This window comes from Ochotona princeps, chromosome 8, assembly GCF_030435755.1.
Source record: "Ochotona princeps isolate mOchPri1 chromosome 8, mOchPri1.hap1, whole genome shotgun sequence".
NCBI classification, from domain to species: domain Eukaryota; kingdom Metazoa; phylum Chordata; class Mammalia; order Lagomorpha; family Ochotonidae; genus Ochotona; species Ochotona princeps.
The window spans coordinates 7,415,791-7,442,990 of NC_080839.1; the positions used below are offsets into that span (position 1 = coordinate 7,415,791).

Sequence of the window (27,200 nt, forward strand, 5' to 3'; positions counted from 1 at the left end):
TCTCCTGGCTAAACGTGGTGTCAGAACGTGAGCTCTCAACCAGTTCTGTGGACTGACAACGGAAACGCTCAGGGCGGCTGGCACCTGCATGGGTGAAGAAACATTCAGGAGGCTGTTCTGTGGGCACAAATCAAGTTTTCCAAAGAAGAGAATCGCAGAAGTAGATAGCCTTCATGAGAGAAGGAAGAGTAAGTGAAATGTGATAAAGTGTCCACCATATCACACTGCCCATTGTCACAGTATTTTCCCTTTTAGGGCCAACATTTTTCCCTCAGATGCTGACTAAGCACAACAAGGAGGTACCCGTGGGATTGAGTTAGATCCACAAACCAGATATCAGAATATACATTCAAAGCCTTTTAGCCAAAGGGGGCAAATTAAGAAATCACCAAAACCCAAGAACCTTCAAGCTAACAATATAGATAGGCTTCAGAAAGTTACAAGCAAACGAAACAAAACAAGCTCTTGAAAAGGGGAGATTGGGATGCTGTGTCTTGAACATTTGATTTTTTCAGGCTGATGGCAAAAGGACAGATATTTTGGAGCCACTGGCAGGAAATCTTTTCCTGTTAAACTCCCTTCCCATGGTGAACAGAGAACAAGAGCCCGATCTTCCTGGACAGCCAAAAGGAGACTCGCTCTCTGCTGCCCTGCCTGATGTCTACTGGAAAAACTCACATGCAACTGATATTCAGAAGCATTCACAGGATGCCTGTTATACCATAAACCAACCTCCAGAGTGGGCTACTGCTCAGGACATAGAGGTGGACCCAATCACACAGCATCTGGATACAAAGAGGATGAGCAAACAGAGAGGTCATTTTGGCCAAGAGCTGGCCTTGGAGCTCTTAGAGACACCAGCAGCCCTGGGGTCTTCCATCTTCTTCATGTTTGAGGCAAGATCTTAAAGCCATTTCCCAGGCACAGGTAGCATGGTCAGCACATGCCTAGATTAACAAATGGCCCCCAACAGACCAACTGCCATCATTTTGTTGTGAAAATACTTTCTGGGCATATGGCCAGTTAATAGAAACACAAGCTACTGCTACTGCCCAGAAGAGGTGGCCAGATTGTGGGGAACCCAATCAATCCCCTTAAGCAGAAAGTAAACAGACCAGTCCCTGCTTGTCCCTGGTTTTGTTCCTGTGCTTTCAGCTATTGTCAACTACAGTCTGAAAATATTAAATGGAAAATTCCAGAAATAAGCAATTCATGTCTTTTAACTTACACAGTTTTCACTCAATATACTGAAATCTCATGCCATCATGCTTTCTTCTGTTTCGGATATGAATCGTCACTCTGTCCAGCCTCCTTACCCTTGAATATGCCACCTGTCCTTTGGTCACTTAGAAACCATCTCATACCACCTTCACAGTATTACAGAGCTGTGTTCAAGTTCCTGTTATTTCACTTGACAATGAAATTAAAGCATAACAGTGGTGATGCTGACAATGTTACTGCAATATATTACTATAACAGCTTCATTTTATATTAGTTATTCTGATTAATCTCTTACCATATCTAATTTATAAATAAAGCCCTATTCTAGGTATGTACATATAGAAGAAAATACAGTTCTATCTGCAGTTTCAGGCACCCTCTGGGGGTCTTGGAGGGTATCCCTAACAAAGGGGTCCTAGTATAGACTAAGGAGGTAACCATCCTATTCCTTCAATGACTTAGTGGTCTTTTCTTATCTCCCCCTTCGATTCCATGTGATACAGGTGTTCATTCCTGGATCAGAGATCTGCCTTGCCTTGCTGTCATCCAGGACTACACTTTATGTAATTTCTTTGGGGAAAAAAATAATCTGACTATCTACCAGCCTAAGATCCTCCTCCTTTTTTTCTTTTTGTCCTTTTCTACTTGCAGAGTGGTTCATAGATCCTGCCAGAAGTTTTCACAAAAGCTTTTACCAAGTGAATTTACCCCATAAATTGTACTGCTCTTATCCTCTCCCCATTGGCAATGTCATCTGAGAGAAAACCAAGATAGTCAAATTTTGTAGAGGCCATTAGCAGGTGATGGCTCCAGTATTGGAACCCCATCATCTGTGTAAGAAGCCTATACTGCACTTTCTTCTACACACACACACACACACACACACACACGGTAAAAGACAATTTCATCTCCAGAAGTTTTGGGAAGGTGAGCTCCACCTCTCCATCAACAAGAATGCAACTGACAATCAAAGTCATAACCACCTTCTTACGGTGCTTGAAGCTTTTCCATTTCTTTGATTGCTTACTTGTTCAAACTAAAAGAAAAACCTGATATCCCTGAGTTTTATATACACCCACTCTATTCCTTTGGCCCAATTGTTGTTATTTGGCAATGTATAATTTATACTAAAATTAAAATACTCAATTAATGAGCAGCTATAGTTTACACTCAGGAAGGAGGAGTGGACTTTTTTGTTGTCATTGCAACCACTGCAGTAGGAACCTGAGAGAAAGTCATTCACAAAGATAAATCCTGGGGAAAATCACCTGTCTTCAGTCAGTGACTGTCATACACAGGTTGCTAGGACAAGCCCGCATTTTCCACGGGAAGCAGACACTGAACTGACATTAAGTAGCATCTCAAGACCTCATTCTTGCCACCTGGAAAATAAAAATTTCTGATAGCATCTTCTGTATCATTTTTCTAAGCTATAAAATGGTATTCTCATTTCATACTTTGTGAGTAACATTCTGTGTACAACCTCCTATGATAACTCATACAATATTATTGAAACAAGTGGTAAAAACAACAAAAAGAAAATATATTAAAAATACAAATGCTGAATGGATAAAGTTTTAAATGAACAAAACATCCTCCATGTTTTTTTGGGCCATAGATTTCTGAAAATTTCATGCTGATACATGTATAAGTAACAGGTAAGTTCCACAGCACATCCAAATATATACAAGGCACCAAGGGGTCAAGGAGGATGAGATGGGTCCAAACAACAAGCGTATTTGATCAAAGTCTTTAAAGATGCATAGGACTGAATCAGTTGCGTATGGTAGAGATGCCCAAACAAGAATGGGAGAAGTATTCATGGTTGTTGTTTTTGTTGGTTAGGCATTTGGCACAATAAACAACACTTGGTGTTTATTAACCTAAAGATAGTTAGACAAGCGAGGAGAGCAGGACTTGGGGAAGGCAGAAGTAAAGGTAAGATACTACTCTGGTGAAACTGATGATGTGGTAAAGGTCAAGCTTTGGGATACTGAGAATGGAAGAGTGAATTAAAAAAACAGGCTCAGATCTGAGGTGAAATCGTATGCCTAAGCACACCTGCTGCTTATGTATTACTGTTAAATCTGTCTGTGGCTCCTGTGCCTCTAATAATTGCTTTAGAAATAAACATTCTAGCATTCACATATTAAATTTGTGGTGCATAACACATCTGCTATTATTGCTATTGATTAAATCTAGTAATTTTATAACAATTTCATATCTTCTTTGAAATGTAATTATTGCATATTCATTGGGAAGCAAGAACAACCAGTGCATAAAGGAATGTGACCACTCACCATGTGGCCTTAAGCAGGGGTCCTCATCTGTAAACCTACATGTTGAGTCAGGTCACTTCAAAGATCCCTCCTGGTCCTAATTTGATTATAAGTTGCATGTGCTCATAGTCAATGAGTTACTGACCAATCATTCTGCATTTCAATACACATGAACCACATGACCTTGATTAGAGGGTTTTAGGCATTTTCAGTGACTAATTCCTGGTTTATTAACTGCTATGGCTCATTGGGAATGGATCAATCAAGATCCACCAGCTAAGCACGTGGTATAGCCTTGCATTTGTTCCAATCCTCCAAACTAACTTCTGGCTTCTTCTAGGTGTCTATTTGCCTCAAGAAAAAAAGAAAGCAGTATCAATGATTCCTTCTCCACTTTGCAAATTCTTCTTTCACAGTAAGCGGAAGATGAATTCTTGAAAAATACCAAAACAATCTTGTGGACAATCAAGCTATTTTCTTTGGAGCAGAGGACTGTGGGACTTGTGGTGCTCCCTGCCTTGTTTCTGCTCAGCTGTCCAGCTGGACACGGCCTCCCCCTCACTCTCCTCTCCAGATTCAAAATCCTCATCCACTATGTGAAACACTGGTTGGGGCCTTAAAAGCCTCCTCATGCCTCCTCCAGCTTGGATGTCCGTGTCCAGTGCCTTCCGTCCTCTGTGGAAATTCCTCAGGGGGATGACTTCACGCCCCTGGCTTCTTTCCTGAAGCGACCCGGTTCGAGCGTGTGTGCTGAATGTCACGGATGGGAATCCCGGATGATCGTTGTCATCATCTGAGAACACATCGCAACAAGAAGGTAAATAATAGGACTTCAGATCAGCATGAAGATCTGGTATTTGGATGGCAAGAACTCAGAATGAGGCAGTCCTTCCAAGAGTTCCAGCTGTTGCTCTCAGCCCTCTCATGAGATGATTTTACCTCTACAAGGTCACTGCCCCAAAAGACAGAAGACAAATGTGCAGTCTTATAAATAAATAAAATAGCCTGCTCCCCTCCCCTTCTTCTCTGTCCTGCTCCCAACCAAGTAATCAAGGCAACATTCTTTTAGAAAATTCAATCAACTAGCTATAGACATAAGCCATAATATCTAATGTTTTATCAAAGGTCAGTATTGAAAGACAAGGTTTCATGGAACTGTCAAATTCAAGTGGCTGGCACTTGGTGGAAATGACAGTGGGAACTTCCAGTATTTTATGGTGTTTGTCGAAAGTGAAATTGAAATAAATGCCTTTCACTAAAGCAGATATTTAAAAGATAGAGAAGGGCTTTGACATATTAGTTTGGTTACTAATGTAAATACTTTTGCATATATTGGACAAATCCACCTTTTGGACCAATCCCACTCCCGAAAGTGCTGTATTTTATTTCCAATTCTTGTTTATGATTTGGATGTTAATGCGCATGTGAGACTGCTCTCAGAGTCATGTGACACTGACATTCACCTCTTAAAAAAACACTGTGACACTTCCTTGTTGTCTCCTCACTCAAAGCGTAAATAGCACTAGAGTATTTGCACCCAGAGGACATTTTAAAATCAATCTATTGTCACTTTCTATTTGCGGCTCTGGAGGAAAAACTGTTGGCCATACACACACACACACAAGGAAAATGTGTGACTTGCTTGTCATGTATAATTTATCTTCCAGAGAAAATCAACAACAAAATTGGAAAACATGGACCAAGTGGAAACAAAAGTTATCACAAGATATCAGGTTGTCTCCCAAAATACGAGAATCAACAAAAGTATGGAAAATTTATGCTATCACATTTCTCAAAGTTTGGTAATATTTCAGTGATGATAAAGCTATTAAGTGAAGAGTTTTTTCATTGCCAATTTTTTGGAGAGTATTTAGGTAATGCATGTGAATATTTAAGAAGTGAAATTTTTGATCTGAAAACTTTTACCTAAAGGAACTTAAGTCTAGGGAAATACTCAACTATTTGTAACAAAAATAAATCATCTGTGATTGAGTGCTTATTATACATCATTGCTTATATTTGTTAGAAATTGGAAATATCCTTGGTATTTATTACTTAGAAACTGACTAAATAAGGTATGAAACAGTATCACATTCGTGTCTGCGACAAATCTGTAGATCTATGCACAACATCTGATTGAATGAACTAAGTGATTTTTAAAGATTATTGAACAATGACTACATTTCGGTTTTATAGGATTGTGATATTTTAAAACATGCATTTGGTCTTCCTCTCTATATCTTGACATAGATGCCCTGAATTCTTGGAATCTTCAAAGCAAGAATGCTGTCCAACCTGAGTGTGTGCTGTAGGAATGGAAAAGGGACTGTCTTGGGCTTTGAGCCCTCGGCATGTGGGATCTGATGCTTGATGCAGGAGGGCAGTGTCTGCAGTGAACTGGGCAAGAGGACACGCCACTGGCAACTGCTGCTGCAACACTGCTTTGCTTGATGGGCCAGGAAATAACTAAGTCAGAAACAGGTCACTGAGTAAGAGAATCAGAGAAGCAGAGCATCGTTCCAAACCCTGTGCTGCTTCTGTGGTCTGCAGAAGGAGACCCTCTTGTGTGGACCAGGAGAGCGTAGACTACAGAGGGACGCTAACCCAAGTGTTCTATTGTCATGACACACAGGGATTGGTGTTCTCAGTGATTTTATCTTATTTTTTAGTCTTTGCTGATCTATTCAAGTTTATATAAAGCATGTTTGCACATAAGAAAAAAAGGTTTTTAGGAATAATTATATTTACTATTTAAAGATTTAATTCTAAAATTCTTTGTGTTTTGTTTACTTGAATTTTTAATGACTTGAAGGCTTAAAATTAGAAAAATTAAAAAAAAAACACACAGCATCTGATAAATGACACATGCCACCTTTTACTAACAGAATGTCATTTTACACACACATCTTTCAAAGGAAACTTGGTGTTTCCTTTTTCAAAATAATAATAGGAAGGCTCAATAATTCAAAGAATTCTGCTTAATATTTAATATTAAGGAGGAAATATTTCATCAGTAAGCTTGAGGCTTAATCAATTTTTCAGAGTTCTACTCAAACTCACACTGTGGATGGGGCCCCCAGAAGCCCAGTGGTACAGCCAACCTTTACCACTTGTAAAGGTTGTAGGGGCCCTGAGACAGGGGGTAGCCAAGTAGGGGCCTTGAGACAGGGGGTAGCCAAGTAGGGGCCCTGAGACAGGGGGTAGCCAAGTAGGGGCCCTGAGACAGGGGGTAGCCAAGTAGGGGCCTTGAGCTGTATCTGGCCTGCTACCTGCTCTGGAATATTCATAGAGCTAGGAATCATCTGCTACATTTTTAAGTGACTGAAAAAAATTAAAACAAATTTTATTACAAGTAAAAATCATACAAAATTCCCATTTCAGTGTCCACATAGTTCTGATCTTAGTATTAATTTTTTTTCCTTTTCATATAAGCAATCTGCTTAATTTTTTAATTATTATTTTTCTTTTGGTCCACAAACACCTGAATACTTAGCAAGCAATCTTTCCTTGCAAAGAGGCAGGAAATCTAAATAAACAGATCACCTGTGAATGCAGCAGCCCTTGCACTTCTTCTTGCCATCAGAGGCTGATTGCTGTAGGGAAAGGAAAGGTAGCGGATGTTTTTGGTGCCAGTCTGTGGGGGAGAGGGGAGAAAACAGCAGACATGAAAAAGCAGAATTAACTACCACAAGTCAGAGTTTCCCACAGCAAACAAAGTGAAGGACACAGATCCATGTGGCATCTTGTGTGGGTTACTGGATTTCAGTTGCTTCTGTTTGAAAAGATCTGCATGAGAACTTCAAAATATTCATGGGAAGGGAACTAAAAGAGACATTTATTTTGGTGAAAAACATTTACAATTTTTACTTTTTGCAAAAGCCATTTTCCTTGGCAGCATTGTAGTTTAGCAGGTAAAGCCCCAGCATTCCTTAGGGACACTGGCTTGTCTCTCAACATTTCTGATCCTACTATGTGTTCATATGCCAGAGAGAAGCATTGCATTGGAGGATGACCCAAGTATCTGGGATCCTGCCATCCACATGGGAGACCAGGAGGAAGTTCCTGACTCTACCCTGGCCCTTGTAGTCATTTGGGGAGCGAACCAGCAGATAGATTTCTCTGTCCTGGTCTCTCTCTCTTCAACTTGTTCAAATGTAAAAAAAAATCTTTAAAAATTTGCTTTTATGAACATTTTGGCGGCTTTTCTGATGTATGGATTTCCGATGTTTTGTACTATCTTTTCATCCCACTTCTCACAAACTTGTGATGAGATGGATCATTCACAGCCTTTCAAGGTGTTTTCCAGTCTCATTGATATAAAGTTCCAGATTAGGGGCTGTTCCCATCCTAGTATCTCTCTAGGAAGTCCAGTAAGTTTGATATGATACAATCTCCCACATGAGGAAGTCACTGGGCAGGGTCTTTGGCCTGTTGGCTATGACCCTGCATCCCACAGTGCCAGATTTCTGTAACTGACTCTGTCTTCTGACAGCTTGCTACTAATGCAAACTCTGAGAGGCAATAGTGCTTATCTTCTGACAGCTTGCTACTAATGCAAACTCTGAGAGGCAATAGTGCTTACTTTGCTAATTAGATTCCTGTCACCCTTGTGGGAGATAAGGTGTAAATTCCAGTCTCTACCTTTGACATCACCATCATGTAGGGGCAATGGTAGGTAATTTGGTGGTGATTAAGTTTGTGTGTGTGGTGTGCATCTCAAATAAAAATCAATCAACTAATGCAATAAGATAAGATGAAATCCAATAGTGTTCACAAGAACAAATTCCTCCATATCTCTTCCTGGGAGAGAAATCAGTTTCCTAGAGCCAGAAGGCTCCGCCCCTGCCCACCTCCCCATATACATATATGGTCATTTCCCCATCCTGGATGGTAGTTTGCTGCCAAATGCCCAAAGAAAGAAGCTTTGGGTCCTTGAGGCTCTCTATCCAGAAAAGGAGGCTGCCTTGGTGTGTCTCCTTCTTCCTTCTGTATGTCCCTGGCATCGAGCAGAGGTATTGTTCACATAAACCCCCATCGTGGCTCCCCTGAGAAGGCTGTGGCCAGGGCCGCGCGGGTTCTCAGCCTGTGAACATGTGCCCAGAAGAAGGTCCCGAACCTGCCACGCCCACTTACCGACTTTCCCCATGGCAGGCTGTGGCCTTTCCGCAGACTCTCCCTCAAGGTGTTCTGGCGGCGGATCAGAATCTCCTTGGCTTGTTTGTCACTTGTCTGGGGCTTGAGGTTGTATTTGTTGTAGGATAGGGTCTGTGGGGAGAGTAGAAGGCCAGGTAGGAGAGAGCCTTTGGAGACCATGGAAACCTCAGGGCAGCAGGTACAGCAGAAGGGAGCTGACCATTGATCTCTTCTGCAGGCAGGCAAGCCAGAGCCTCCGTAAGAAGAGTCGGTGATTCCTGCTCACATTCTCAGGCCCAGCTGTGCATGGCCTGTTCTGTCTTCTCCCTGCAGCCATCCATGCCATGGTACTCACAGACTCACACTTAACCTTCTCAGAGCACAGTGTTGGCCTTAGGTTATTGGTTCCTGGATATTAGGACTTCACAGAGAAGTCAGATATCCAGACTATGTTGGGACAATGGACAGGGCTGATGGTTTTGATTTGATCATTTAAAGATGTACACGCAAAAAGGTCATTCAGTTTCTATCACTACAATCTCATTCATGAAAGAAGAGGTTTTCTAGCCCATGCAACAAGGAAAGACCCGGCCTCAAACTGACAACAGTCCTTCAAATGGAATCAGTCTAGCTCATAACAGACTTGTTTTCCTTTTCTTTACCTGAGAACACTGAAAACTTTTCGACCGACATTTCTCTCTACTGTGCATGCCACTGTTTGCTGAAGGGAAATGATACTAAACAGATGGCTTTCCTCCTGAGATCAGTTTGGAAACAGCATTTGTCAATCTTGATGCCACTCTGTTTCCTGTGGTCCCATTGGGATTCTTGCGAGGCCAGTCCCTTAGCCACCCTGCTCATGCAGATGAGTCCCAGAACAACAGAACCAGCAAGAGTCCTCCAAGGAAAATAGATCCAGCAGGTCTGGCTCATTTTTAGATCAGCTGTATAACAGGGTGACCCATGCTTAAATCTTGCACCTGTACTAGGACCGGCTTGAAGCGCCTCCAGACCCCAGGGCTGGCATTGTCTGAGCAAACCACTGGGCCGGCACCAGCCACCCAGGTCATGAAAGTTCCACAAAATCGTTTGGCCTGATTCTGCCAAGAAAACCACAGCCAGGACTCAAAATTCAAAAGACCTTCCACAGGTGAATTTTTTAAGTTCATAATTTGTATGGCCTGCAAATGATATTATAAAAATTGGAATAATCTTTGGCAGAAACAAAGTTCCCCACACCTCTTTGGGAAGAGGTTCATCTGTTTCAATTTGGGGGCAACAAAGAAATATGCTGTGTAGATTGGAAGGGAGATTCACAAAAGGTGGTCTTTTTCTTTTTATCCCCCTATTTATTATGTGTTGATAACTTCAATTATTGAACTATTGGACTTATACTTTCTAAGTGAAAGTCCTTGTCAGTGCAAGATCTGGAGCTGCGAGCAGGCCTAGCAGGGAAATTGTGGGCACCCCTCTCTTGCTGGGCTGCAGTTCCTACCAGTAAACATGAGGACCAGGACTGAGTGTGGGTCTGGATGGACAGGTGGTAGCACCTACTGGCATGACTGTGGGATGGCTGTTTGGGTTGGTTGGGCTGAGCTAGGCACCAGCATCCACTGCTGTGTACAAGAGCCAAATGGGATGCAAGACCAACTGGACAAGTCTGTGGCACATACCATCATACATAGGAACATGTGCTTGGGGTGGGCTTGGTGGTGGTTACTGGGGGTAGCTCCGACTAGGCTGCAGTTCCCACTGGTATGCATGAGGGCCAAGTGTGTGGTGATCAGGGATGGGCTGGAACACAGCATCCATTGGTTTGCGTATGAGATGGAGCTAGAAACAAAACTGACAGAGTAACTGCAACTGATGGTATGTGTATGTGTAGGCTGATGTGGGTGCCTGACTGAGCTGAACCCTGCACTGGCTGGAACACTCAGAAATCAGGTCTAGAGTCATCTCTGGCAAAGTTTCTTGGAGACCCCACCCCAACTGGTGCACTGCACTCCAGCCATGAGGAAAATCACAGGATCTGTGGTCTGACCATGGAGTACACGTGTCAGAACTGAGTTTCCTTGGTTGTGAAGCCTGTACAGTGGATGACATGCCCAGAATCACATGGGGGGGCATGACAACAAGTTCATTGAGCCCTACAGAGGATATCTAGTACCATGGATGTCATGGGCAGCTCTCCTAGTCAAGCTTTGACAGTAAGTATCTGGGTGAGTGGAGACTCTGAGGTAGACTTTGTCAGCCAATAGACCTTGAAGAATTTTTGATCCTTGGTGCAATGAAATCAACAGTATCTCAGATCTAAAGCAGTTGAGCAGTACCCTTGGAATATGCTGCATTTCAGGGATTCTGGAATGACAACAGGTGGCCGTTCCCCATCCCTGATGATTAATGCATTTGAGCTCCTCGGAGTGGCCCTCTCCCCTTTTCTCTCTACTTTCTTCAGATCCAGGAAAAAAAATGAGGGTAAAAAGAGTTGTCTCATTCGCTTTTCCCTATTCCTCGACGTTCCCTAATCTGTGGTCCACACGGGTATACATCCTTCTCAACTACATAAACATCATAAAAAAATATAATGAATTAATTATTTAAAAAATTTTCTAAGTGAAATCAAAATATATCCTTGTAAAATTAAGGAGCAAAAGGGAGATAAGGAAGGAGGAAATGAAATAGGTCAGAATTGTAGCTACACCTCTAAATATGTATTGTGGAATACATGAAATTTATACACTTTACATGAGTAAAAAGTAAACTGAAGTATAATTAGAATTCACCAACAAATTTGTCCATTAAATCTATTGCTTGATAAAATGTGGGAGGAAGGAGGAGAGCTAGATTAAACCTATATGAAGGAAGAAAAGAGAGGATTGGCATTGGTCTTAACACGAATTGGATGTCAAGTATCTCCATCTCCATTGTTAGACCTTTCTCTAAATCCATCACCTTGTGGAGAAAGCTAAGAACCAGGTACCTCTTGAACCCTGCCTTTCATGAAGCTGGCCACCTTTGACAAACCAGGAAGTTTCTATGTTCCTAAGCAGAGCGTGATAGTCTTACTGAGTAGTTTCACTTGGAATGATTTAAAAGCAGCGCTGTTTACTCTAAACATGCTCTCACTGATAACTTGTACTCCTTGAGCTGGTGTGGACATTTCACTGACACATTTTCATTAACCACTGACTTTCTCAATCAGAAAACCAGGAAGCAATCACTTTCACTGAACTCTGCAGATCTGGAGTCACAGAAAGGGCTCTGGGCAGGTGGTCAGAACACCAACATCCTCAATTCAAGTTTGTGTAATGACCTTGAACAAATGCGAACAACTTCCCCTTGAAAATGAAGAGCTTAAATCATTTGTTCAGTCCCATCAAAACTGATTGCAGTGACAAAAACAAAGGCACTCACAACAGATCCACTTACATTCATTCCAACGAGATAGGGTAAAAATTAAACCAGCTGACTTGAAAAAAATCCTACCCGGATGTCACAAGTTTGTTTCAGGACTTGTTGATTGGATCAGGAATGTTGTTGGCATGTACTCTGGACACGTTCCGAAGGACTGCTTTAGATCTCATATTATCTCCAAAATTAAAATGTAAGATACATGATATGCCTTCTTTTACTTTGCCTTTCAGCATTATTTTTTCAATATTGCATCCCAAACTGCCTCAGTGTTCTAATCTTGATGACTGTAGTCATGAGCGTCCTGTGATGCCGGGGCTAAGTTCACTGCTTCTCTGCCGTTGGAGAGAGAAGCCTGCTAGCTCTGGAAAGCACCAGGCTACAGGACTAGGGCAGCCTGACATCTAGAGACAGCAACTGGATTTGCATTTGTTTTTATGCCTCAGGTGCCAGTTTGGCAGTAGAAATCTGTTGGCTTTCTGTTCTCCAAAGAAAGTAGAGAGAAGTGGCTCTGCAAGAGGCTGTTTTTGAGACGACAGGTGAACGAAAACCGATGCCTGAAGGACTGGCTCGAGGCACAGGTCCTAGGCACGAGGCAGACAGGTTATACTCACCCTTTTTCGAACTTGGTACATGTTGCGTGTGAGAATGTCCCTCATGGACTCCACGTCTTCTGGGGAAAGTCTTTTCACTCCTTGTATTCTTTGCGCCCTGGAAAGAAAAATGGTGGAGGAAAGATAAATGCTATTCATCCCTCTTGACAAGAATTGCCACAAAAACATTTGTGATCTGTACTTGAAGTTTTTAAAATAATATTCCTTTGCAATGATCTCTGCAATTATTCTAGCCTATTTTAAAATTTCTAAGATGATAACAAGTTAATTTTTCCTCCAAATTTGTAACGAATGGACATATTTGCAAAAGACAATAATAATCAGCCATTGGAGAAGGAAGTCACAGAAGACAATCCAAATATTCTACTGTTGAATGCAACAGGAATAAAATGACTCGTCTCAAAGTCTGACTCTTAGTGCTGTACGTGTTGTGTCCATTTGTGGATCAACAATATTCACCACTCTTTGAATATTGATCTAAGAGAATGCACAAGTTTCGTGTGTGCACTTACCTTGTAATTGCACTTTAAGATTTTTAATCTTTGGTGGCAGGAGAATTTAAGAAACTGAAATCGCCTGTGAAGGCAGAATCATCTAGTCTAGCTCTCTGGGATTTGAGCACTGGGACTCATCTGCCCACCGAGAGTTCAAAATATAAGTCATGCCCAGATTAATAGTCAATGCATAATTGTCCTTTGGGGATTTCAAAGTCTTGACACTGCTATGAGAAAAATTCTCATGTGACAAATATATTTGATTACATTCAGTGAAAGTAATTAAAAATCCTCTTTCTATTTCATAGGCTATACATGTGTGTGTGTGTGTATATATATATATATATATATATTTCACTGTGAAACAGAAGAACAAAAAGTGAGACAATCAAAGAAAATTAACCCTCCTATTGTTAATGCTTTCATCTTCCTTTACATCTAGATGTTAACCCCCAACAGGACTTTGTGTTTGCTTGCTTCTTTTCTCTTTAGCTTTGATTCTTTTGAATGTCCAAGGTTTCTGCTTGTAAATATCCTTAAGATAACTGAGCAGAGACATGAGCAATGGTTGTAAGGCAGGCCACCTTTTAAGCACTTTTTTTCTAAAGACTAGTAACAATACAATCACAAACAGCAAGGATATCTGCAAAGTCATACACAATCGTTACCATTTTAAAGGCTTGGAACTGGATGCCACGGTGTGTCAGGATTTTATTTATCAGTGCTATTTGCAAACTGACTAATGTCCTTTCTACAAAATCATTGAAATCATAGTTTCCATATCCTAGAACTGCCAGTCTCCCTTACTGATATTCAACTAACACCCTTGGGCAATCCAAACATTATTATCAGGACATTTCAACCTCACTGTTTAAATGTGCTTGAAATAGAATTTATTCTGACTGAGCTGTGCCCACACACCTTCATAATCTGAGCACATTCTTTTAACATGGGGAGTGTAATGTGCTGCTAATCAGAAACACCAGCTAATCAAATAGTTCCATATTATGTGTTCATCAGGAAAAATGGGGAAAACATGCAATAAAAGAAATGGTGAAGTGAAACTTGATCCAACAGTGTGTCTAACATACTGCTCTCATCAGTTTGTAACTGACCACCGTGGGAAGGACAAGGTTACACGGAAGTCCATGCAGCCTGCTGACTGGAGGGAAAAATGGAGACATCTCACTGAGTCACACCGACAGGCTATAACTTTACAATCATGGGGTGATATGTTTTGCCTGGGCAAAAAGATACCTGGCGTTTTCTTCATTAACAAAAACATCCCTAAACTACTGGTAATGCAATGGAAAAGACACTCCTTAGGAAACTGAGCTGGCAATAATCTCTAGTCCAAAATGTTTGAATTGCAAACTGAAAGACTCATTACTAGAACATTTGTTCATCATCCATAGAGGAAATCTATCAACTACAATGAAAGCTTCATGGTCATTTTATGGCTAAAAAAAAAAAAAAAAAAAATCTGAATCTAAAGGTATTTGAGTACAAGGTCCACAAATAATTGCCAAAATGTTTATCGAAACAGGCTTTGTTTCTGTAACAAAATCTGGTCAATGTTAAGTTTGTATCATAATACAAACAACCAAAAGATCAAAAACAGGTATCCTTCAAAAAGTTTAAGGAAAATGGAACTAAAAAGATAAAAACCTGGGCCCCAGTGCAATAGCCTAGGGGCCAAACTCTTGCTTTGCGTACACCGGGATCCCATATAGTTGCTGGTTTATACCATGGCTGCTCCACTTCCCATCTACTTTCCTGCTTTGTGCCCTGGGAAAGTCGTAGAGGATGGCCTAAAGCCTTAGGACCTTGCAGCCCTGTGGGAGACCCAGAAGAAGCTCCTGGCTGCTGGCTTCAGATGGGCCAGCTGTTACAATCACTTGGAGAGTGAACCAGCAGATGGAAGATCTTTCTCTCTGTATTACCTTCACTCTGTATACCTGCCTTTAAAAAATAAATAAATATTTTTTAAAAAGATAAAAACCTTAGTTTGGTACATGAAATTTTGAAATCTTTGAAAATTCCTTGAAACTAAACATGACTTTCAGTATTTTCTAGGGTTTGGCAGTATATCCTGGTTGATTTAGAAGAATCTCTATCTGGTTTTTACTGGCTTACATGGAGAGTCAGGCTCAGGATCCTTGCTCACTGTGCATGGTGGTGCCCTCTGATTGCAACTGCATTGTGTTTTTGTACAGAGGTCACCAGGATGACTGACACATTGTATTCAGGGGAAAAGGGCTGAGCGGATGAGCCTTGCTCTCAACAGCACAAGGTTCCACCATGGCAATAAAGTATGGAGTCAGAATCCTCATCTCCAGAGATGTGGTGTCGTGGATAAAGGCACTGCCTGTGACACTGGCATCCTATAATGGGTGCAAGTCCCAGCTGCTCCACATCTGATCCAGCTTTCTGTTAATGTGCCTGGGAAAGCAATGGAAGACAGCCCATAGGCTTGGACCCCTGCACCTATGTGGGAGTCAGGAAGAAACTCCTGCTTCCTGGTTTTGACCTGGCCTAGCTCCAAGCTACACATGAAGAGTTAGTGGTGGATGGAAGTTCTCTTTCTGTGTTTCTCACTCTCAGCTACTTTATCTTTCAAATAAATACTGAAGAATTGTGAGTTTAGTGCTGCCAAAAGATGTATTAAAACATCCTTAAACTATAATAAAGCTATTTTATGGCTTTAAGAAAAAATTACAGGTGAGAAATTTGGATAATTTCATGGCTGCCAGCTTTTGTCTGACTCAATTGCAGCTCTGTTGTGAACATTTGGGGAATGAACCAGCAGATAAAAGATCTCTCTCTCTCTCTCTCTCTCTCTCTCTCTCTCTCTCTCTCTCCCCTCTCCTACTTTGCCTTTCAAGTAAATAAGTAATTTAAAAAATGGTACATTAACATTATTTTGCAGTTTGAAAATACAATATTTTGAATTTGTATAGTTATACTTTGCCATGCCTATATATTTATATACCTAATATCTATTAGTATTAACTGGTATGTTTTTAAGACTTCAACACTTTTAAACATTTTGGGTCTATTCCTCTGATAATTTCTAACAGTTTACCAGTCTTGGTGAGACAAGCTGTCTTGTATTTGAAATAATAATCAAAATATATGTATTATCTTTTCTGTATGGTTGTTTTAAGGTTCAAATAAGTAAATGGTGGTTGTAAAATCCAGGGGACAGCACAAACTCACGTGGACAACCCTGGCAGAAGCCTTTTTCCTGAAGGTACAGAATTTGGAAGCCTAAATGTTTTGCAGAAGCAACTGCTTGAATTATGAAGAAAAAAGCTGCACGTGCATCTTTTGTTATCATTTCATGCAGAATAATAAAAAGTGAGCTAAGTCTACGTCTTTTTCCTATCATTGTATGAAGGTTTGTTTTTTTAAGAAATTTGCTTCTTTGATCTCAGAAGAGGAATTCCTTTTTGCTTGATGTCCTACTGGTTTCTGGTGAGATCAAATACTAAATGTCATTTAACCACTAAGGCTGCATTAAACATGAACTTCAAAAGGTCTCCTCTCTCATCCCAGTCAACCAACCGGTTTGTAACGTAGGAGAAAAAAAAAATGAGTCTTTTACTTTTAAAGCACTCTCACTAATCTTGAATCAATGTCTGAAGAAATAATTGACCCAACCATGAGATCCCCTCTGACAAAACTGGTTTAAAAATGGCCTTGAAGTCAGAAATTGGGCGATTGCTTATGGCCTACGCAAATGCAATGCAGAAATTCAAATATGTTTGGCCACATACTACATTGATTCTCATTTGAGATAAGCAACCGTACATTCCTGGATCAAGTTGTCACACAACCGAAGAGCAAACCAAACGAGGAAGTCCCTTGTGGTCTAAACTGCCCAAAGCTATCAAACCCTCCTCCACTGCATTAATTCATCCTTGAATGAGCAAGACCAAAATCAGATCAGATGTGGTTCACTACTCACACTTGCTTAGCTCTCTAGTCTTTGTGATTACACACTGCAGTATTGTCACTACCATGCTAGAGGATGATGTCCAGGAAGACAGCGACTGTGTCTGCTTTCACTATGGTTGGCATATGCTAGAGTCCTTCAAAAAGTGTGTGGAACAATGAAAGTAAAAGCTGCAAAATATTTTAAAATCCATGCCAACAAGGGGTCTTTAAAAAGTTTACAGATATGTGTTTAAAAAAATAAAATAAAAACCTTATGGATAAATTGTAAGAACATTACATTATCTTGTAATTCAAATTTTATGAACTCTGCAAAGTGTCCTAATACTAGGTGGCTAATGAACAGGGCAAACCACATATCCAACAATTCAGAAAGAGTCTAGCAAAATAGAAAGTGCAAAAAACGAAATCACGGATGAATCCCTCAGTGACATTTCAAATATAAATAGGTTGAGGATGGGCACAGCAGCTTAGGTTTCCATGTGGGATACCTAGAGCCCTTATCATTGATTGCTATAGTTTCAATCCAGCTTCCTGCTGGTGTAAATCTGTAGATAATGGCTCAAGTGCCTGGGTCTGGACCCTAAGTGAAAGACAGACCTGGATGGAGTTTTGTGTTCTGGCCCATCCTTGGTTAGTCAAGATATTTGTGGAGTGGGCCAGTGGGTGGGCGATTTCATGTATCTCTCTTTGCTTTTCAAATAAAACTTGAAATAAAAAAATAAAATTTTAAAAAGTGATAGCAAACTTCACAGTCTTATAGAATTAAAAAAAAAAAGTACAGGTTGAGTGTTTCTCATTTTTCCTGCTGCCCCAGGCTGTACTCCGGCTAGGATAGCAGAGCCAATAAACATTTGTTAGCAATTTCTCATGTTGGTATCAGAAGTTTCCTGAAATCCATGCAGTGGGCAGTACCAAAGAAAACAAACAAGACACAAAATCTCACTAAAAATGAGGCAACAAATTTTCTATTTGTGCCCAGATACCCTCAGGTACCCTGGCATGGCTTTTTCCCAGGCTGTGTAATAAGGCAATCATGTTGGATTAATTATCAAGGATAGAGGTGCGAGCTGAGACATTACACTCGGGCATTAGTGACAATTCTATTACTGCTTATTCTTAGCTCTGCAGTCGACTTGCCTTTCAGATGTGAAGGCATAACTGAAGCTCATGATCAAGTGTTTTTACTTGCTGGAGGGAAGGGTGGGGTGGGGCAGGCACTCCTTTTCATAAATACAGATTGCAATTAGCTTTCTCAATTCATAAATTGTTATCTGGAAGAAAAGTTGTTTTCTGGAAAATGGCTCATTGAGTATCTTAATAGATTAAGTCATATGATCATTGATCTGTTGCTAATTATAGTATATATATATATATCTTAACTCTCTTCTATTATATATGTGTATGTGTGTGTGTATAAACACTTTAACTCTCTTACATTTATACACACACATACACTCACACATTTATACAGTTTGGGGGACAACTGGTTAGCAGGTGTTCCAAGAGATACACCATGCGCCACAGAAAGCCACCTTGCTCTGGGAGTTTTTATATTATGATTACCCCTCCTGATGCTCTCCTACCTTCCAGGCTCACCTCACATGGACTCAAGCCACATTTCACAATCTCACACAGACCTTTGCCTAACACACAATTACCAACACAGCTTTCTCTGTCATCAATCCACCCACTACCATACTTCTTGATGCTACCACACATCCTCAAATCCAAGCTAACATCCTAAAAAGTTAACTTAAGGACTTAGTGTGATAGTTCAGTGGTGAAATCCTTTCCTTGCAAGCTACAGGATCCCATATAGGCACCAGTTCATGTCCTGGCTAATCTACTTCCCACCCTGCTCCCTGCTTGTGACCGGGGAGAGTAGCAGAACATGGCCCAAAGCCTTGAGCCCCTGAACCCCAGTGGGAAACTCAGAACAGAATCCTGGCTTCAGAATGACTCAGCTCTGGCTGTTGCGGCCACTTGGGGAGTGAACCAGCAGATGGAAGTTCTCTCTGGGACCTGAGGCAATAGCCTAGTGGGAAGATCTTTCTCTCTCTCTTGCCTTCTTGCTATATATCTACGTTTCCATCAAAATAATAATAATAATAATAAATCCTTTTTAAAAGAAATCTGTCTCTCCTCTTTGTGAACCTTTCCCATAAAAAAAGATAAATCTTTAAAAAATATGATGAAGAAAACTAACTTATCTGTCCTCTTAACAGCAAGGAAGAGAAACGATTCATGGAAAGAGAAACAGCAGTAGCAGGGGCAGAATCAAATGAATAGGGCTGAAAGGATAAGAATTTCTGGACAGGTGGAGGTAAAGACAGTCTGTGAATATATGCTGCCAGCCTAGGAACGTGTTTGTTTCCCCCAGAAAATAGGTGAGTTTTAAACAACACTGAGTTTAAACCATGTCAGAAAATGCTAAGCAGAGCCATACTTGTTTTGTAATTTTGTCTTCTTGCTTCTGCCTCTTTGGTCTCATATAGCGTTCGTGTGGAGCAAGAAGTTTATAGCCCTAAGCATTTGGACAATGTAATTCTGAACCAAAGAGCAGGTGTGACTTACTGATGGGACACGGAAAAAGCTGTGGAACTTAGTATCCCGGTCTCAACCATTTCAATAGCTTGCTTCATCTCCAGCTTCTTGTACAAGGAAACAATACTTGATTTGGGTACATTCGTTCGGATTAGGATTTTCCGTAAGTATTTATGATCAAACTTCTTAAACCTAAAAAATGAAAAACAACATTTTGAACTCCGTATGTGATACATTAGTATGCATGTTTTTTCTTAAAGACAAACTACTTTGTAGCTTTATTTTGAAAAAAAAAAAAGAAAAAAGAAAAATCAGGACAGTGCCTGGGATTCATAGTATTTGAACTTCTTTTTTTTTTTTTTCCAGCAATTCATATTATTTACACATAGCGTTAAATAGAGAAAGAGTACCCCACCGGACTGAACACATTCAAGATCAACTAAATTAAAGCAAGGGCAAGCCAAAATCAGGACAGAAAGTGTGTAAGTGAGGAATGGGTGAGGCCCAGTCAGGCTCAACCGCAGTTGTAAGAGAAGAAATAAGAGGGTTGAGGCTTTTGAGCAAGCATTCCCTGTTAATAACTGATAACAGAAGCAGCTGCACTTCAGTTATACTGGCCTATTCAGTCGGAACCCAATAATGGCTGAGAGTTATGGTAGTGCTGCCCCATTACGCTGCAGATAATTCTGAATCCTGCCAATTAAGGGAGAGAAAATACATGCACACACATATGTTCCCCAAATCTGAATGATGGAGACTGAATAGGGTGGACGTTGATGGCTGTTGACTATTGAAGCAAACCTATGCTCGATCCACGACACTGAGTTACGCAGATGCATGTGGCTCCTTTGGAATTGAGAGTTTGTTTGGAGCTGAAATTCGCAGCATTTCCCATTGCTTCACAATCAGAGTGTCGTCTGCCTGCTTCGTCTCCGAAGGGATGATGACTTCCTGGGCTGCTGACTTATCATTTGCTAAGAAGTTTCTAGCGTGTGACAAAGCAGACTCTCTAGGTGAAGCAGGTGCATTTCCTGAGCTTGAGGATTCTTTACGAGACCATCACCACCTTTGTCTCAGCTGGGTAACCTTCTTAGCTTTCTGACTTCCTGGTCTGCCTCATGACAGGCCATGGTTCCGATAAATTGCAAGGCATATAATACGCACCTCACCAACCGCATTATTCATTATTCATGTCATTGTTCTCACTGAGCTCACACTGACCTTGGACTCCTCAACTCTCAAGGCTGCCACTGCTCTTACTGTGCTGGCTGCCTTATGATGCTGATGGGTTAGATCATTCTGTGCTCTCCACATCCTGGGTTACTCCCGTTTCCCTTTCAGTCTCCCTACTTATTCCCATCTCCTTCTGACCTCATTCCCAGGGCCTCATCTTCAAGCCTCTGTGTTGATCTCACACATGCTTGTGGCATTTCTAACCAATTATCCATTGGCACAATCTTCTCCTGAACTCGTGGCTAAGTCCCATAAGGGAATCAATTCTGAAATATGAGATAAGTGGCAAAGACAATCCCTAGCATCATTAAAGAATCACTATGGGGAACGGATCCATGAAGTTCTTCCATGTTGGTGTCCCCCATGACGGAGGAATCCCTTCCACAGGATCTGAAATGAGTCCCCATGCTCCCTCTGAAGCCACATGAAGCTTGTTATTCCATGGTTGTGTTGCTTTCGTTACTGGGAAATTTGTTCTTATTTTCAACTCAGATCTGACTTCTCTAATTTTCATGCAGGTTACGCTGCTTCTTTCTGCAGCAATCTACATCAAGTCTACAGGCTCCACTTCATGAAAGCTCTAACATTCTGGGCTGAATATGTCCAAGACTTCTAACTGCTTCTTGTATGACATGGCATTTGAGACTTTATCCTGTTGGTCCTCTTCTGGATTCTGGGACTTTAATTTCCAAGACAGTCTTGGCAAGTTTCCCACGCTATCCCTTATTTAATCATGAAACCCTGAGTCTCCTTACTTGTCTCTCACTTGGTAGTGGCTCCAGTGCCCGCACACATCTTCAATTCCAGCCTTCAAATGATCCATCAGCTGCCAAAGGAATCACAAGAAAATGATCACTGGTAAAATGCTAGCATAAAAAGGCTGTCAAGGAAACCAGAGGAGACTTTCATTTCCTGGGGCATATCATTCTATTCATGTAACTAAAATATGCCATGCTTTTCATAGTAATTCAATTTTGTTTCATGACAGGAAGGCTCTGTAGATAAGTTACTTGATAATTTATATAATTTGCCATGAAAGCAGTGTGCCTGGCATTCGCTTTGAATAATGCTTTTTCGAGAATGATCTAGGAAATTTCCCACTAATGAAATTATATGGACATAAAGCTTAATAATTAACTGTCACTTTTGTACCTAATTGGAAAAAAGTATATATCACTATCCAATTTAGATAGCTTCTCAAAATATAGTTCTACAGATATTTTGTTGTAGTAATAACATGCAAAAATCTTTTTCTGTGTTTCCCAATATTTTATCTGATTATTTGGTCTAGGATTTTAAAATTCACATCCAAGCCCATTGTACTACATATTTTATTCAAAATTGCTTGAAGGGATTGAGGGGGAAATCCACAATCTTAAAATAACAACAAATCGTTCTATTACTAATTTAAAAATGAAATAATTTAAATACACACTGGCTTCTGACTTCATTTTTCAAAATACATTAAAATACTATCTTGCTTCTCAAATCATTAGTTCATGGTATTCCATTAACAATGCAACTTTTGTAAGAAAAGAGAAAATAAGCTAGAAAACAATCATTGAAATTCTATAAGCTTAAATATATCATCTAGTTTGCCCAAATCCTAAATCAAAGGAGATAGATACAGACAAAAACAGACAACCAAATTAAAGCATCACATATTTTAAAACATGAATTCCCTATCCTAATCTGTTACATATTCAAATGGCCTTAAATAGTTTTAGTAAAAATGTCATGAAATTTAAATTATTTTGTTTTCTCAAGTGCTCCGGTCAAATTGGTGATAAACTTTAAGGCTAATTCACAAACCTTTATCAGTTTCTCCCTTTCTGGAATTGGTGATTCTGGGTGGATAGAATAAACTTAATTTTTATTTGATCCAAACATATCATCTACATTGAATCTCCTGTCTCTTGGACAGCAACTAGACCTTGCCTCCATCCATTTCATACGTGAATGTGATAAAACTAATGATCAGAATGCATCTTCATAACTGATCTATAATTTCCCTGTATTTTTTCTTCATACATTAGTTCTCATTTCTATTCTTTGGCATCACAAGAATGGCGATGTTGTTCTCAACTTGAATGAATAAATAGAAACCATGCTCAATTTCACATTCATTTTTGCCAAAGTGAGATGTTTTCACCAAATATTGCCACTAGGCCACATTTGCAGGAATAAAAATAGCCTTTCTCTTTTCTGTGACAAGCTTCGGAAATAGCAGAGTACCCACATCCCACTGGAACAACTGTTAGGACAAACTTGAATGTTAGTCACCAGCGTAACCTTTGCAGGTATCACCGTAACTGGATTATTCAATCACACGCTTACAGAGGCACTGCTGTGAATGCATTCATTAATAGCGATGTGGGCTGTGGTCAGCTGTCTTAGATGGGGCTAGATGTACTGGATGGTCTGATTTCATCTTTGAAAAGCTTTAATGACCTGTGTATTTCTCCTGCTGGTGCTGATTCTCCACTGAACCCTGAGGAAAACTCCCCCCCCCACCTGAAAACACAAGTGAGGAGCAAAATAAAAGAATGATGAGCCCCCAAGATTCTAACAAGCAACAAAAGGACAAAATTATTCAACCACAAAAGGCATCTCTCCTTTCATTAAAGGAGAAAACATGACTTTGGGGTTGGAACTGACAACCCAGGGGATGGAATAGAAATCACAAGGAATATGGAGAGGTGTTATCCGCTGACTGTCGGCCCAACTTGGGAGCAGACAACTTGCTTTGTGTGTTTCTCGGGTATATAGATCCAGAGGCACTGCCCCCTGTTACAGTACACTCATAGTCTCAGCCGTCTCTCATTGAAGTGACTGAGATGCTGAGATTTAGGGTTTTTGAGTTTTTAAGAATTAAACGAGATTTTTGCCCTGACTTGGTGCTGAAATGCCTGCATACACTAGGGCCTGCTGATGACATGTTTTGATATGGAACACACCTGTGAGGAACACAGGGGAGACTGGTTGGCAGAAAACAGCCTTCCAAAGTTGTCCACATTTTGATGTCTGGAATTATGAAGAGAACTACATTATTTAGCGAACGTGCAAGAATTAAGATAGCACATGGATGTACAGCTGCTTAAACAACTGAACTCAAGAGAGGATATTATGAATTATCCATGCGCACCCAATGTTATAAAAATCCTTCAGTGTGGGAGAAGGAGGCAGAAAGTGTCTGTTGGGGTAAAGCAGCATGAGCATGACCTGAGAAGCCATTGTTGACTTGCAAGAGTCTTAGGCCAAGGAATGCTGGCAACCTCCAGAGGCTGAAAAAGCAAGAAACAAATTCTCTCTTAATGCCTGGAACTCCTTGAGTGTATCCCAGTGAGACCTGTTTCAAACTCCAAAACTACAAGAAAACAAGCTTTGAACTATTTTCAGCCCCTGAGATTCTAGTAATTTCCTACAGTAGCAATAGGAAAATGTAGTCACTTTTTTTAGGAGGGACCAGTAAGCAACAGACTATCAGTCAATGATGTGTAGATGAATTTCATCAAGGCTCTTTACTACACCCATCAATGATAAGAGGGAATGACTCATTGATTTATTATTGATGAAAAGAGATAACTTACACGGGTATGCAGCTCTTCATTGATGGATTCTTTTTTATTGGTTTTTCTAACATCCAGGTACCTGACCAGAGGGCCAATTGTGATTCCCTAGATTGTGAATTTAAAAAATAAAGGATTTAATTGAGGTGCATATTGGTACAACAAAGAGTAAATCAGTTACAAAAATTATTGTAACAATGTGCTATCATTTGTTTTATACTACCTTCTACTGGAAAATTGAGCCAATGTTTTAGTTTTTAACTGATTCTCTTCAATGCTTGAGCAAAAATATACATCATTGTATCTTACTATAGGCATTTGAGTTCATCCCTCAAAATAACTTTCATTTGTTCAACAGTTAATACCAATTAAGACAAAAGCATGTCTAATCAAACAGTAATTGGGTTCTTATTTTCAGAAGCATTGTGTAGTTGTTATACTGTTCTCAGAAATATTTTGACTTAATCTGTTATATTGATTAAAAATCAACATATTTTAAGAGCTAAAGAATGACCATGAACATAATTCTGACATATTTGGAGCATCTAATTAGTATTGAGCCAAAACCTGAAAATCAGATTCCATGACTTCACTTATATTTTTCTAATTTAACACATTACCCTGAAGAAATTATTTATTTTAAATATGAAAAAAATCTACCAACCTGAATGAACACAGTAAAATATATAACTACTAGAGTAGCAGTGACAAACATTTTCTTCCTAGGAAAAAGAGATAGAGGAAGCAAAAATGCAAGTGAAAAACTTCCAGCTCCTCGAACACCACTGTAGAAAATTATGCACTGGTCCTTGATGGAGAAGGGGAAAGTCCGAAACTTGTTACTGACATAGAAGAGAGCAAACACGCCTAGAAAGGGGGAAATACGTATTAGAGCCAACAGTCATGCATGGATGACCAAAGGGTGCATGCATGATTTTACCACATGCCCTGTGTATCCATCTTAGCCAGAATCCCTTGGGAACCTTTCCCTTTAGCTCAGCGTGAGCCAGCGGGGCCTCAAATGTAAAGTCTTCCCCAGTAGATCTGTAGAGTTTGGAGTGTGTTTAAAGTAAGAAAATACTTGAAGAAATGATGCTACTCTATGATCTATGAGTTATTGAATGAGTTAATCAGAAGAAAGCGTTTTGAAGAGATGAAACTAACCGAAAACATCAAATCCCATGAGATACAGTTTCCGCTGATTTTCATTTCTTCAGCTACACGTTAGTCATTCAGTAACATGTTATTTAACTTCATAGTGTTGTTAATTTTTTTTTCTTCCTGATGTTGATTTTGTTTCGTGGCTTTTCATTTAAGGGGATGTATAATAGCTGTGTAATGGAGATTGTCATATGTAGTAACATGTTATTTAACTTCATGGCATTGTAAATTTCTATTTTTCTTTCTGTTGTTGGTTTTGTATTATGACTTTTCATTTGAGGGGATGTACAGTAGCTGTGAAATGGAGACTAACATCCAGATGTGAGGACACAATGCAGTATGCATTTCTACTTCCAGACAAAGACGAACTTATAATCAAACTGTTTACTGTATCTTGACAATAGGATTCTGGACTCTCTGCCATTGTCCATGCCCGCAATGATGGACATATGACTGTATATAAAGAACTATACTTAGTAATGATATAGAGGAACTAGGCGGGGGGAGGGAGGAAATTGGGGCTGGGATAAGGGAACTGTATCATAAAATGATAATAATAATAATAAAATGTAAAAAAATAAAACAAATCTTAAAAAAAGTAAGAAAATACTGATTTTTTAGATATCAGGCACATATTTTTATTCTATTAGCACAATTCCTCTTTTTTTAAAAAATCAAATAGAGCAAGGGTATTACTTGAATATTAATGACATAATTATCACATATTCTTATTCACTAACCAGGGGAGACTCATGCATTAAATAGGAAAGAATCCCTTCTAGTGGTCTCTAAAGAATGAGGGATTCTTCATGATTGACTCAAATCTTCCCAAGGTTCATTGGAAACAAGAAAGGAAGTTGACAAAGTGTTCATGTGGTCTTTATTGCTAGTGAGTTTCTCAAGTGCAAAGTGGGAGAGTTTATTCAAAACATAGTTTCTCTCTAGTCCACTCATTTTCCATCCTTAATTGGTCCATTGGACTTAGCCACCACCAAATCAGTGGTTTCTGGGTAAAATGATCCCTTGACTAAAGCTGTTATTGCCACAGAATAAAGCTCTTCTCATCTTTGTGTGCCTCTAACTGCACAGACTACACACACTAACCAATACTGTGGCCTTGGGTGAGGTTCTTAGTCATTGCATGTCCTCAGAGTCCTCATCAGCTTAGAGATCACAGTGTTGTAGGCATCCTTCAGTCCAGGCAGGGAATTCCTTCCTGGAAGCCACACAGACCCTACATTCTGCAGGTGTTCAAGTCCCTCATATCCAAAGGTGCACAATTTGCACATAATCTACACATATCCTCTTTCTTCTATACTGTGTTTATTTATTTTAATAAACAGAGCGAATGAGAGATCTTCACTCCCCAAACAGCCACTTCAGCCAGGTCTGGGCTGATGTGAAGCCAGGAGCCAGCAATTCTATCCAGGTCTCCCACTTGGGTGCAGGAGCTGAAGTGCTTGAGCTGAAATTTGCTATCCTCCCAGGGACATTGACAGTGAGCTGGATGAAAGTGAAGCAGCCAGGACTTAGATCCAGGTTCCAATGAGGGATTCTGGTGTAAGAAGTAGAAGGTTAACC

At 40.1% G+C, this 27,200-nt stretch overlaps 1 protein-coding gene across 1 annotated transcript in view; it reads right to left on the minus strand.

The window, feature by feature from the left end:
• Positions 1–3,970: 3,970 nt before the first annotated feature.
• SLC9A4 (solute carrier family 9 member A4) overlaps positions 3,971–27,200 on the minus strand; it is a 40,767-nt gene continuing 17,537 nt past the window's right edge. The window contains exons 5-12 of the mRNA XM_058668307.1: positions 25,123–25,325; positions 24,480–24,566; positions 21,645–21,715; positions 19,687–19,848; positions 12,659–12,755; positions 8,634–8,765; positions 7,044–7,134; positions 3,971–4,293 (exon numbers count right to left, since the gene is read on the minus strand). Of these exons, the coding sequence (XP_058524290.1) occupies positions 3,971–4,293; positions 7,044–7,134; positions 8,634–8,765; positions 12,659–12,755; positions 19,687–19,848; positions 21,645–21,715; positions 24,480–24,566; positions 25,123–25,325 (1,166 nt within the window). The remainder of the gene's footprint in view (positions 4,294–7,043; positions 7,135–8,633; positions 8,766–12,658; positions 12,756–19,686; positions 19,849–21,644; positions 21,716–24,479; positions 24,567–25,122; positions 25,326–27,200) is intronic.